The sequence below is a fragment of the Triturus cristatus genome, chromosome 2_2 (assembly GCF_964204655.1).
Source record: "Triturus cristatus chromosome 2_2, aTriCri1.1, whole genome shotgun sequence".
Taxonomy (NCBI): Eukaryota; Metazoa; Chordata; class Amphibia; order Caudata; family Salamandridae; genus Triturus; species Triturus cristatus.
The window spans coordinates 1141946853-1141959054 of NC_140582.1; the positions used below are offsets into that span (position 1 = coordinate 1141946853).

At 42.1% G+C, this 12202-nt stretch overlaps 1 protein-coding gene across 3 annotated transcripts in view; it reads right to left on the reverse strand.

The window, feature by feature from the left end:
• Window positions 1-591: 591 nt before the first annotated feature.
• The window catches only part of LZTS3 (leucine zipper tumor suppressor family member 3), a 190683-nt gene continuing 179072 nt past the window's right edge, over window positions 592-12202 (reverse strand). For 2 of the 3 annotated variants that reach the window (XM_085642683.1, XM_085642684.1), the window contains one exon: window positions 600-3960. In XM_085642683.1, coding sequence (XP_085498809.1) covers window positions 3256-3960 — 705 coding nt within the window. In that variant the 3' untranslated portion in view covers window positions 600-3255. Of the gene's footprint in view, window positions 3961-12202 lie in introns of all 3 variants that reach the window. The other variant, XM_085642682.1, reaches the window with a different exon arrangement.

Below are 12202 nucleotides of genomic sequence, written 5' to 3' on the forward strand. Positions count from 1 at the left end.
CTTGGACTTCAGGTCTAAGATTAGACTTCAGGTTTAAACTTGGACTTCAGGTCTAAGTTTTCCATGTAATACTGTTTTTAGGTCTCGCCTGACCCAGCGCATGCGCTGGTCTGGCGAGACCTATTGAGAGGGCTCCAAAAAGTGCTACCAGGCCAGCCTAGAGCTACGTGCATGTGCGCGCGCACCGTGCTTTACCGAGATTACTTTCACTTTCGCGGCCGCCCGGCGGCTTTGATGTTTGATCGCGATCACTTTCGGGGCCGCAAGGCCGTGTGGCATAGCCAATAGGTCTCGCTTTTGGGACCTTATAAGTATTTAGTTATGCAACTGTTGCATGGCTAAACACTTATAAGGTCCCAAAGGCGAGACCTATTAGCTATGCCAATGCTTGTTACAAATTCTCACAACTTTAACAGATTAAACCCTGTACAAAAAAAGAACATTAACCCTATTCATTTGGCTCTGCCTGTTATTCAAGTTAAAAACACGCATCCACACTCTTCATATACAATGAAATAAAAACACATGCAGTGTTTTGGTGGGGCTAATGCAAGCTTGAGAAGGATGGGACAAATCTGGGCCACACATAGCCTGTGTTCTTAAAGTTTTATTTTTACATTATAGATTTATGTCAAAATATTCTGATAATCAGAGTCTCTGAAAAGCAATGCTCCGGTGACCCCTTAAAGATTTTTTAAATGGCATCAATAGAGAACACAAATTGTGAAAGTACTGTCTGCACCAACTGCAGACTGTGACAACTGACTTCATACAAGACACATATTCTTTTAATAATATATACAGAACTTTACTGTTATTTACATCCAAGTACACTTGAATCTGTAGAACTTAGCAGCATAAATAATATATTTCTGTTTCTAGGAAGGTAGATTAGCACTACATAAATGTTAAATTATCTCTGATTTTTTTCCCCTATAATGCATCATGTTCTTTTGGGATAAGTAACAATTTTGATGTTCTTCATACACTAGATAACCTGAAATTAGACAAAGATGGGAAAGTGGCAATGTGCATCTCTGTGAGTATAGTCACACACAATTCCATGTGTCTGTAAATCACACCTGCAAAAAATTCAATAAGTTCTTAACTCAGACACATTGACAACAAGAGAAGGTTTCCAAGCAGCAAAATACACAATCGTAAAAAAGTAACATCTGTTAATAGGCCAGCCTTTCAATGAACACACCTTATCCAACACACAGTTCTAAAATTTTAAATGATATCCTGGATTAGTAATTTGAGTAAAGCACAAGAAGACCCCCACAACCTTCCATTTTTCTTATTGCAGCCCCTCCGAGTAAGCTAACAAGCATCTCTGTGGAATCAAGCCCTGAAAAACAGACCAAAGACTATAGCAAAGGTCAGAACTTGCTGTGGTGGCCAATACTGCATGGCCAGTTACATAACACTCCCCCTTTGGTGCCGATGAAAGCTTCTTTTCAATACACAGTAGTTGCCATTGCTATAAGAATTTCAGATGATCTCCTGAATTAAAAATTTCTGCATACGTGCCACTTTTTATCCAACACTGCTCACTCTTACTCTTTTTGTGGCTGAATGAACACTCTAGCTGATCCTTTTGGCAATATGAGAACATCAGGATAAATGAACAACTGTCTAAGCAGAGCAGCCATTTTAACTTAGGAATTTGACAAGTAAAGTGCTGTATCCATATTCCAGTCTCTAGATTTTAGATCCACTTGCCATTACAATTGTTAAATATTTGGGTTCTATGAAAATATTTGAATTTATAAGCACATTTTGCAAACCTTTATATTTGCTTGAAATATTTTCAAATTTGTCTGAGAAATCTGTAGAGAAAATGGATCTATGTACGTGCATCTACTTTGAATTAATTCTCCTAGTTGTCATTAACATTATGTATTTAAGTACACCACAGCATGCAGTTTACCCATTAGGATGGTTCCATCCCTTTCCCTAAAATCTAGCCCCACCACCATGACTTGCATAGCTGCTGTCTGGGTAAGCAAATGTATCTGCTTTTTCGAACACAGAGTTTTCACGTGGGCAAACCCGCGCTTTTGTACTGCATATGCTGTGGACTCCAGGGCATGACCACAGGGGCTTTTTCACTGAGAAAGAAATTGTTAACTGTTAATAGCAATGACAACTACTGCAAATACAATACATGTATCATACATAGTCAAACTCCTGTTATGCTTACATACGAGACCTGATTCATAAAGGTAAACTTACATTTTGGTGTAAGTTTACTATTTTTCTGGTATTCACAAACTACAAGTTTAATTGTACTAGTAGGAATCTTATGAGTGTGGAGATTCTGCACATAAAAAGATATACCTCCACAGTTGTAAAATTACTGTTAGTAAAATGAGACTCGTACTTTGTGGACACCAAAAAAGAAATAGTAAATCTACACAAAAGTGTAAGTTTACCTTTGTAAATCAGGCCCACTTTTTCTTAATTCGATGAGATTTTATGCATTGTGTTCAACAACTCACATAAGTGGATGATTCAATTGTCAACCTAAAAATCAAGGAATTCATTGAGCAGTTTAACAGTCAGCAATGAGACCACTTTGCACGTGTGCTTGTGGCTCACATGGAATAGTAAAATACAGTACTTACACTTTAACACATGTTCAGCAAGCAGCATGTTCTGTGCCATACAAATAACACAGCAGTCCAGATGTTCAAGAGTAACATAGGTTTGTAGATTCATGCTTCATTTCAGTAACAAAACATAATTGTTTAGCTTCTTCTCTCGCTACTCATCCTCTGAGCAAGTTTTATTCATTTCTTTATTTAGTAAACAAAACACACATTTGGGATTATATCATTGCGTATGACAATCGCCTGTCTCTCGAATCCAAGACGCTGATGTATACACAATGTATATTCCAAGTCAGCTGTCACATCAATGCCCCATCTAATTAGCCAATATGGCTAAATGCCAAATATACCAATATTTACTTAATCTTTCTGTAGATCCCAATAAAAAGGATATTTAACAGTCACATCGGATTTAAAGTGCTGATGGGCCATAATCAGCGGAACTAGAAAAAAGACGTACCTGCGATATAACATAGTGTACATCAATTATATCACAGTTAAATAACCAACAAAGTAAGGGTCTGGGGTGCAAGCAGGTTCAGACCTCCGGCAATAACAGCATATTATGCTTAGGAAGAGCACTGGCTAAAGTAGTTAGCACATGCACAGTAATAAATACATTTCCTGAATCAAGTCCTTGTTATATCTCAGTTGATTCTATTCGCTCTAGCCTCGATGGAGTCCAGGATTTCTTGTCCTCAGATTGTGGCGACGACGCCTTGGTCGCCATTTCATTCATCTTATGCTCCAGAACCTGGTTCTTCTGGTACATCTCCACATAGTTCAGCTGTAGCTGCTTCTGGTACTGTATAACTTTCTCTTTCTCCTCCTGCCAGGTGCGGCGCTCCTCCTCAAAGTCCACAATTTGTTGATCTCTCTGCTGGCGCTCCATCTTGAGCTCAACCTGGAGCCGCTCAAAGTCTTGCTTTAGCACACCAACACTGTCCTCATTATGACGTTTCATTTTCGCCTCGTCACTTTCACAGGATAGAGTGTCTCTCAACTTTTCAGTGAGCTCGGCGCTGTATTGGCCATGGCCCAAACTAGAAAGAGCCTGTTTCAGTCCGGAGAGTTCAAGTTCGCACTGGTTCAACTGATCGTGCATGTGCTGCGCCTCATTCGTTTTCCTTTGCAGCTCAGTCTCGCAGATCTCCAAACTGACACTTTTGGTGCTGCATGTGTCCTTCAGTGATGCTATCTGTTCTTCTTTCTCCCGTAGGAAGGCTTTGGCCTCTTTTAGTTGTGACCTCAAACCAACTATGTCATTCAGTTTCTGAGTGACATCTGCCTGGGAGTCCTTCAGCTGCTGCTTGAGTAAGGAGATCTCACCAGCCTTTTGGCAAACCTAAATCAAAAAAGAAAAAACAACATTAACAGATAGGCCTTTTTACAAGAATAATTACCTTTCAATGACATTAAAGCATATTGAAGAGATTTGTCAATTCTAGATGAAGATGTGAAGAAGCCTTCCTTTCTCATACAAGTACTACAAAATGTTATTCACAAACCTGCGAGTGTTACTCTCCACCTCTCCTATGTAACAAAAACCAAAATAAAATTACTTGAGTTTCAATTAAATCTATATTTAATTAAATAAAAAACACATTTCTGAAGTTTAAATTAAAACACAAACCCTCCCCTAAAGTCAAAAAAATGATTTGTCTACACTGTCGGTGTAGGCTCCTTTGCTGTTCTCGTCTTCAGCATCTCCTCTGGCCTATCTATGTGAGCAGCAAGAAGTGCAACATGGTCCAGAAGAGGGCTTACAATGGATCATCATTTAAAACCTGTTATTCCCTTGCTAAAAAGGAACCACCAGAAGAAATCGACGCCCATTCTTAGAGAGCAAAATGATCAACCTCAACACTGGCCTGGGGAGTTCCTGTGGCAGAGGTTTGTTGCGTGGTGACATGGGCTTCCCTTCACACATTTGCAAAGCATTATTGCTTGCATTCAGAAGTGAGAAGGGATGGCCATTTCACTTGTTTTGTGCTGCAGGATTTCCAAGGCTAACCACTCCTTTAGGCCCACCACCTGGAAGAGGGTACTACTGTGGTATCTATTCAAAAGGTGAGGAATCTGGAGGTAGGAGTAGCTACCAGAAGGTAAAGTTACTTGCCTACAGTAATCATCCTTGTGTGGTGGATACTCAATCTAACTGCAGATTCCTCACCGATCCAGCACGCTAACCTGGTCTAAAGGCTGGTCATACACTTTTGAAACTAATAACTGTATATTCTAGGTTGATCTTATGCTGTTCTCGTCTCTTTCACCAAAGGTATAGAAAAAATGGATGGGGAACTGATGTCAGGGAGCCAGAGTTGTTCGACATTGATCTAGTGAGGTCTCATCCATGCTGCCACCGATGCTGAGCGAGAGCTAGTGCAATCTAAAAGTACAGGACAGGTATTGCAAAGTTTCCAGATCCAGGCTAGCATCTGGGAATGCTGAAAAGGGAAGGAATCTGCAGAAAGAGCATTAACAGAGGTAAGTAACTTCTTCTTTGAGACACATAGGGTATTAAGGTGTTAGCCTAGGCGGGGACGTGATTGCTTGTTGTTAGGTGAACTTTATATTACTAATGTGAATTTGCAGCTTATGAAATTGTCACAATTGAAAACTATTCAAACAACAGAATGTATTTATATTGAATGTAGTTAACTATAGTAATAAATACATAATATTTCAGAATAATCTTTGCATATGTTACATAGATTCTAATTGTATTAAAGTTCTTGGAAGACAGAGTTTCACCAGACTGTAGAGAGTCGGAAAGACAGAAATTGTTAAAATGCGACCCAAATGCAATATTAGGAATTAGTATTGGAGTCAGAACCATAAGATCACTAAAGACTTCCTCCTGTCTAGTTATCAATGATTCTGCAGTGCAGACTGAGTCCAGCTTTCAGACCAAGCAGAGTAATGTTATTCAGTGTGCATAATAAATAAGCGGACGCATGCGCGAGCGGCATCAGAGCCACCCGCGCGCCGACACAGCACCAATCATCCCGTGTCCTGTAATTATTTACGCGGCCTGAAGTGCGCATGAAAGCGGCCCGCCTCGTGGGCTGATTGCATCGAGTTCAGGGGTAAATACCACAGAGGGGACACACGAAAGAGGAGTGCACCAAAGAACACAACTGATGAAAGAAGAGTCCAAGCCCAACATTTTCATGCAGGGGGAAGGCCTAACAGAAACACACAGTACTCCCAGCTTTGGAGCCAGCCAATTAGCAGCAAATATGACCTTAAACCACCAATGAGACCCCTGAGCTGTGCCCAATCAGAAACTGTGTCGATTCTCATGCTTGCCGATGCCGAGATACTACGTTTTATAAACGAGCAGAGGGCGGGGTCTATTTAGTGTCCAAAGAAATATCGGAGGAGCCAATGAATAGTACCGGGTGACGGCCATAACATTCATGTGCACCTAGGCACGACTGGTGTTCCTACACTAGTGTTCGACCCACGGTGCTGTGGTAGGATAGGAAAAAATATTCACTGACCATGAAATAAAAATGTCTGGTATCAAAATAAAATCATCCCTGCTTCAACAACAAACATAAAAAAAAATGAAACTCACTACTCCAAACAGCCTTTCCTGCGAAAGAGGCATTTCTCGCAGCTACTTTGCAGGTACTCGATAATTTTTCAGTGAATGTTTAATCCCCACACTTGCTTCCCTCCTTCTGGGGTGAGACTTCATTAGGAATGTTGATTTTGTATTGTAAACTCACTCGATTTAACAACTTAATTTTCAATCAATCAACTGTAGAGCGCAGCTCATCACCCGCGAGGGTATCAAAGCGCTTTTTAAATTTTAATTTCTATAATTTATAAACGATCCGCGGTGCTGCTACTGGAAGGAGCTTTTCTATTTCCTGATTTGGAAATGCATCTACTGTTATTGAGCTCCCAGTAACTGCTGCTTCACGATACTTGAGCGCCACCGTGTGGAGTTTTAGGGGACTAAGCTAGACATAAATATGAGGCGATAAAGCAAGAAAACAAGCATTGTCAATGCTTTTGGATTTGCCAGAGTTTGTTTTGTCATTATTTTTGCACTTTGTTTTTGGGAAGCCAGGCCCTCGTCAATCAAAAAAATGGGTAAAAGCTTAAATACTTTGACTCGCAAAAAGCACACATTGCCCTAGTAGTTCCTGGCACTTATGTGAGACACTTTCTATGGCCGTGCTCCTTGTGAAAGGGCAGAATGCCATCGGTCCAAGTGAAGTTAGCCAATCACTCAAATTAGCTGAACGGCTGACCCATGCTTTATGCCATAGTGGGTAGAAGTAAAATGTGAATTACACAATAAAAGACTAATCGATGAAGAGAGCTGGTTGAACGTATCTACAGTAAGTATATTATACATATAATTTGAGCAAAATGATAAGGTCCTGGCTAACTCCAGACCTAAAATCAAAAATAACAGTTGCCAAAATGGTCTTTTTGTTCTTATTTTTAAGTATGACTAGATTACAATACATTACACGTTATGCCTAAAATGCAATATAAAACCTCTGTTACTGCTGATGTCAGGAACCAGAACCCTATTATAAATCTAAATCCCTACAGCGTTTCACATACATCTAGGTTATTCACATTAAAGCTGTTTCTTGATGCAGTTTGAAACTATTTATTATGCGTTTCATGTACGAGAAAGGTGAAAAATAGCTTGGCTTCTGGGACATCGACATATGATCTCGTAAACCTGCATTTCCCTAAAAAGAACTTGTCTTTGGTTTAAGTCTAACTTGAAAGCATACCTGACTGCATGACCTGTTTAACCAATTCTTTAAAATACATAGGGCCATATGTACGTAGCCTAATACCGGTCGGTAACGGCCGATTTTCGGTAATTATACCGTTACCGACCGGTATTTAGGCTGTTGACATGTAGGGGGCTCATTTCTGTATTCGGTAATTTACCGAATCGGTAAAATTACCGAATCGGTAATTTTACCGATTCGGTAAATACCGAATACAGAAATGAGATGTAGGGGGAGTGTGTGGTGGGTGTGGGGATTCGTTATTTACCACCAACTGTAAGTTGGTGGTAAATGACAAATGACTCAGTAAATGCATTTTTTAGCCCTTAGATGTGTGCAATGTGGCAGACACACATGCCCTCAGGGCATGTATGTGTGCCACATGTGCACACATGCAGAAATCAGGGGTGCAACAGGGTGTCAATGTGACACCCTGCCACCCTTAATTGAGCTCCCCCATTACCGATTCGGTATTTACCGATTCGGTAATGGTAACTGGCTTCCCATTGATTCCTATGGGCCTCCTGGCCCATAGGAATCAATGAGATACAGGTTGCCATTACCGAATCGGTAAATACCGACTCTAAAATACCGACACTTACCGAATCGGTATTTTTTTTACCCACATTACATTTACCGATTCATAAATACCGAATCGGTAACATTCGGTATTTATGAAGTGGTAAATGTAATTTACCTACATAAGGCCCATAGAGTGGACTTTAGCTCCACCTTGAGGAATCTTTCTCTTTCGCCTCATGCTAGAGGCTGTTAGGGGTATAATTTTTTTTCTTTTACGATATGCTTAAACTGGAATAATCAAGTGACTATTTTACATCCAAAAAGCACATCCAATCATCACTCTGTTTCTTACATTCAACTCTTTATCTCGTTTATGCAGTGTATACAGAAATCAGACCTTTTTCGCTACTTTTTCCATAGCACTGGCAAATGGATAAGTTTGGCTTTAACATGCCAAACAACATTTGCACCTTCAACACTGCAAACAGCCTTTGCAACGCATCATTTACCACGCAATGCCTTTACCACACATTGCCTTTACCGTGCAAGTCTTTACAGCGCATATACCTTTACCATACATGCCTTTGCAACATAACTGTACGTATATATCAGGTAAGTGAAACCATTTATTAAATATATATATACATATAGGCTTGTAACGATATTTTTTTCTGATGGAATAAATTTCACGTCCTGATTTTGAAGCCCCATAGAGTGCCAAACAGCCCGGTGATGCCGGTGCCTGCGACAGCCTCCGTTAAAATTCACAGGACAATCTAGATTCCCACCCATATAATACAGTGAAAAGGGAAGGCGGCAGAGCAATGCAGCACACTGATTTATTCGTATTGGAAGAGGCAACACATTCGGCTTTACAGAATCCTTGGCCAAGTTACATGAACACGCTCGGCTTCACATAGAAATAAGCATAATTTTCATAGAGTTGTAAAATATACTAATACATCACTGTGTACTGGGTAGCAAGGGTGTTTTTAGAGTTTAGGCGTGGATAGGGAAATTGGGTGATAAGGATGTTTTTAGGGTTATGGGGTGGGTAAGGTTATTGGGGGGTAAAGTTGTTTTAGGGGTGGATAGGGGTATAGGGTAGTAAGGGTATTTTTAGGGTTTAGGGGTGGGTAGGGATATTGGGGTGTTTTTATTGTAAAGGCATGTTTGGTAAAGACTTGCATGGTAAAGGCAATGCATGGTAAAGGCATCGCATGGTAAAGGAATGCATGATAAAGGCTTGCTTGGCAATGACACACATCTGTTCAACACATGCAAACTGAATTTGTGCATGTATGTGTTTGCATGCATTACAACTTTAAAGCCAGAACAATTCACTTTACCAGTGCATGTTATACTTAACACCTGGTGAGTATCTGAATTGTCCATTGTACCACAGTACCTGGGGCTACATAAATACCAACACGTTTAGGTTTTAAACACGCCTGTTTCCTTGCCATACCTATTCGAAGCCACCCCTCCAAAGAATGGAACTGACGGGGCTAATATAATTGGGTTACTACTCAATAATATACCAATACGTGACACTGGCCACTGTCAACATTAAGAGCTCTTCGCACATCACTCCATCTCTTGTCTGGGAAATTATGTGCTCTTACAAGGCCATAAATGTGAATGTGAGTGGGTCTTACACAGAGAGCTGCTGGCCCGGTGCAGGCTGAGTGTGTTAGTAATGGACGGTCAACAGCGGGTTGCTCATCAAACATTCCCAAGTAGCACTGGAAGGTAGTGAAAAAAACACATACCAGGCAGCACCTCGTCAGGGGTTTATTACAACCAGGCTTGTCAGAAGTTAGTGCGCGGCCTGGGACAAAAACTGGAGGCTTCTTGCCTTTTGGGCAGGGGTGCAAGCAGCACCTGTCTCTAAGCGTTAAAAAACACATGCACTTGAGAGAAAGAGAAAAGTGGCGTCCGGCGCCATCTAGTGGTCTGGCAACACAAGCTGCTTTGTCAGTAATTGAATATGGCAGCATGCTTGCAATTGAAATTCTAATTTAAAAATATGTTGCTGCGGTTAGCGTGTCCTGGAAACCCGGGTCTTGGGCCATAATGCCACCAGCGCCTGCCCCCATTATTTGTGATGGCCCTGAATGTAATCTCTCTGCCCCACACTAATATACAGTTAGGTATTGACCCAGTCGTGAGTCTCACATCGGTGATATATTGGAACCTGAAATAGAGAAGCAGGGTGGATGGTAAACAATGCCAAAGGAGGCACGTAGGGCGCCAGCCCTGACGCCCTCTGTACACTGATACATTTGGTACTACACTGACACGAAAAATGAAACCCGGGCCAGGGAAGGCGCAGCTGGACCCGTTAGGGGTCCGGGGCAAACGCTGCCCGGAGGCGGGAAGCCCTCCCCCTCCCGACGCGAAGCCCACAAAACAGGGGGTGACCAGGGTCGGTCGCCCCAAAGTAGCCCAATCAGAGGGCGAGGTGGCAAGCAGCTGGGGGCGTTAAGAAGGGGCGCTGGCTTGGAGTCAGCACGCAACCTCTCCACTGCAGGAGGAAGACGGTAGCAAGGTGAAGCCTGGAACCGCGGACACAAAGGCCCGGCAAAAGGGACAACTCGCAAAATTGACTGTCTGGGAGCATGCAACGAAAATTAATGTACAAGGACAATGAAGATAGACAATTACATGGACGTTTATGAATGACCAAGTGAAATTGCAAAATGTACAACCATGTTATATTTGAATAAACTGTGGCCTTTCAAGGCACCAAATCACGTTGTCAGTGGAATAATTAGAAGGTGAAAGGGACGCAGTTATGTGGGCAAGGAGGGGAGAGGATGGACTCGCCCCTGGGAGGGGTTTGTAACAAGTTACTGCTAATCAGGAAGGCTGTGGGAAGAAAAGCGCAAATTATATTGTCATAGATCAAATTTTATATACACAAGCAGACGAAGTTAGTGGAGCCACAAAGAAATGCATGACAGCACCATACATCATATACATGTTTATTTTGTCTTCATTAACCATTCTGTTCTGGAAAATCCCTGTCAGAACTGGGCGTGTGTGAATATTTCAAGTAAGCTCAGAATTACCAGATTTTTAGGGTGACTCGGATGTATTCAGATTTTTGTTGTTGTCGATTCTAAGTATTTGCTCAGAATATTTATATCTTCATTCTTTAACCCCTTCCATGCTCATGACGGAACGGTTCCGTCATGAGCATCGGTTGAGCTGTGCTCATGACGGAACCGTTCCGTCATGGCCCCGCCCGCGCTCGAACCCTTCAGCACCGCGGGGGAATCCGCGCAGCGCTGAAGGGGTTAAAGCCAGGAGGAGCTCGCAGGCACCTTTACATGGCAGCATATAGGGCCACATTTACAAAAAATGGGCGTAGGGCAGCACAGCAAGTTTATTTTTGTTGTGCTGCAAGTTTATTTTTGCTGTGCTGCCCTACGCCAATTTGAAAGGGCAGGACTGCACCGTATATATGAGATTCGGTGCATTCCTGTCCTGTCAGCCAGCGCCAGTGCACAATTTGGTGCCCAGTGCCAACGCAGGAACCCTTGCACCATGGTTCAAGGGTGTCTGCATTGTTGGCAGGATTGTTTTTGTGCAGGAAGGGGCACCTCCGGAGAGGTGTTTTCCTCGTGCTATGTGTGCTGCAGGATGCAGCACACATGTAAAGAGGAAAAAAGAGGAGAAATGAAAACATCTCTCCTCATTACGCGTGCTCTGGGGAGACGTAAGGTTTTGGCCCTGACCCTAGTTTAGATGATTTTGTAGATCTGGGGCAGCATCAAAATCCATGGGTGTTGTGTAGGAGCACCCACCGCAACGCCCATGGAACGCCTCTGTGACGCAGAGTAAGGCAACGCAGAGCTTTGTGTTGCCTTGCCTTATTCCATATCTATGAGGCCATTCAAAGCCACGCAGCGTGGCTTTGCATCGCCTCATAGATATGATTGAAAGGGCCTGCACCACCGAAGCGTCAAAAACAGTGATGCTCCAGCGGCGCAGGCCTTTTGTAAATAAGTACTGTAGTTTGTGAACACCAAACCTCTGCGGGCTCACGGACAGCCAGCTAAACCTGCTCTAGCTAGAAGTTCCAAGATACAATGTTTATTATTTTTAAAGCACATTTTGGCCTACCCCTCACCTGTGCTAGGAGGTCCGTCATCTGTTAATATAATGCTTAATGCTACATTTATGGTGAAGCAGAATCATAGTCAAGAATTCAAATCCCTGTTGCAGAATATGCAACTGTGTAATTAACTTTAAAGCAAACTACATATCACCTATATTATTCCTTCA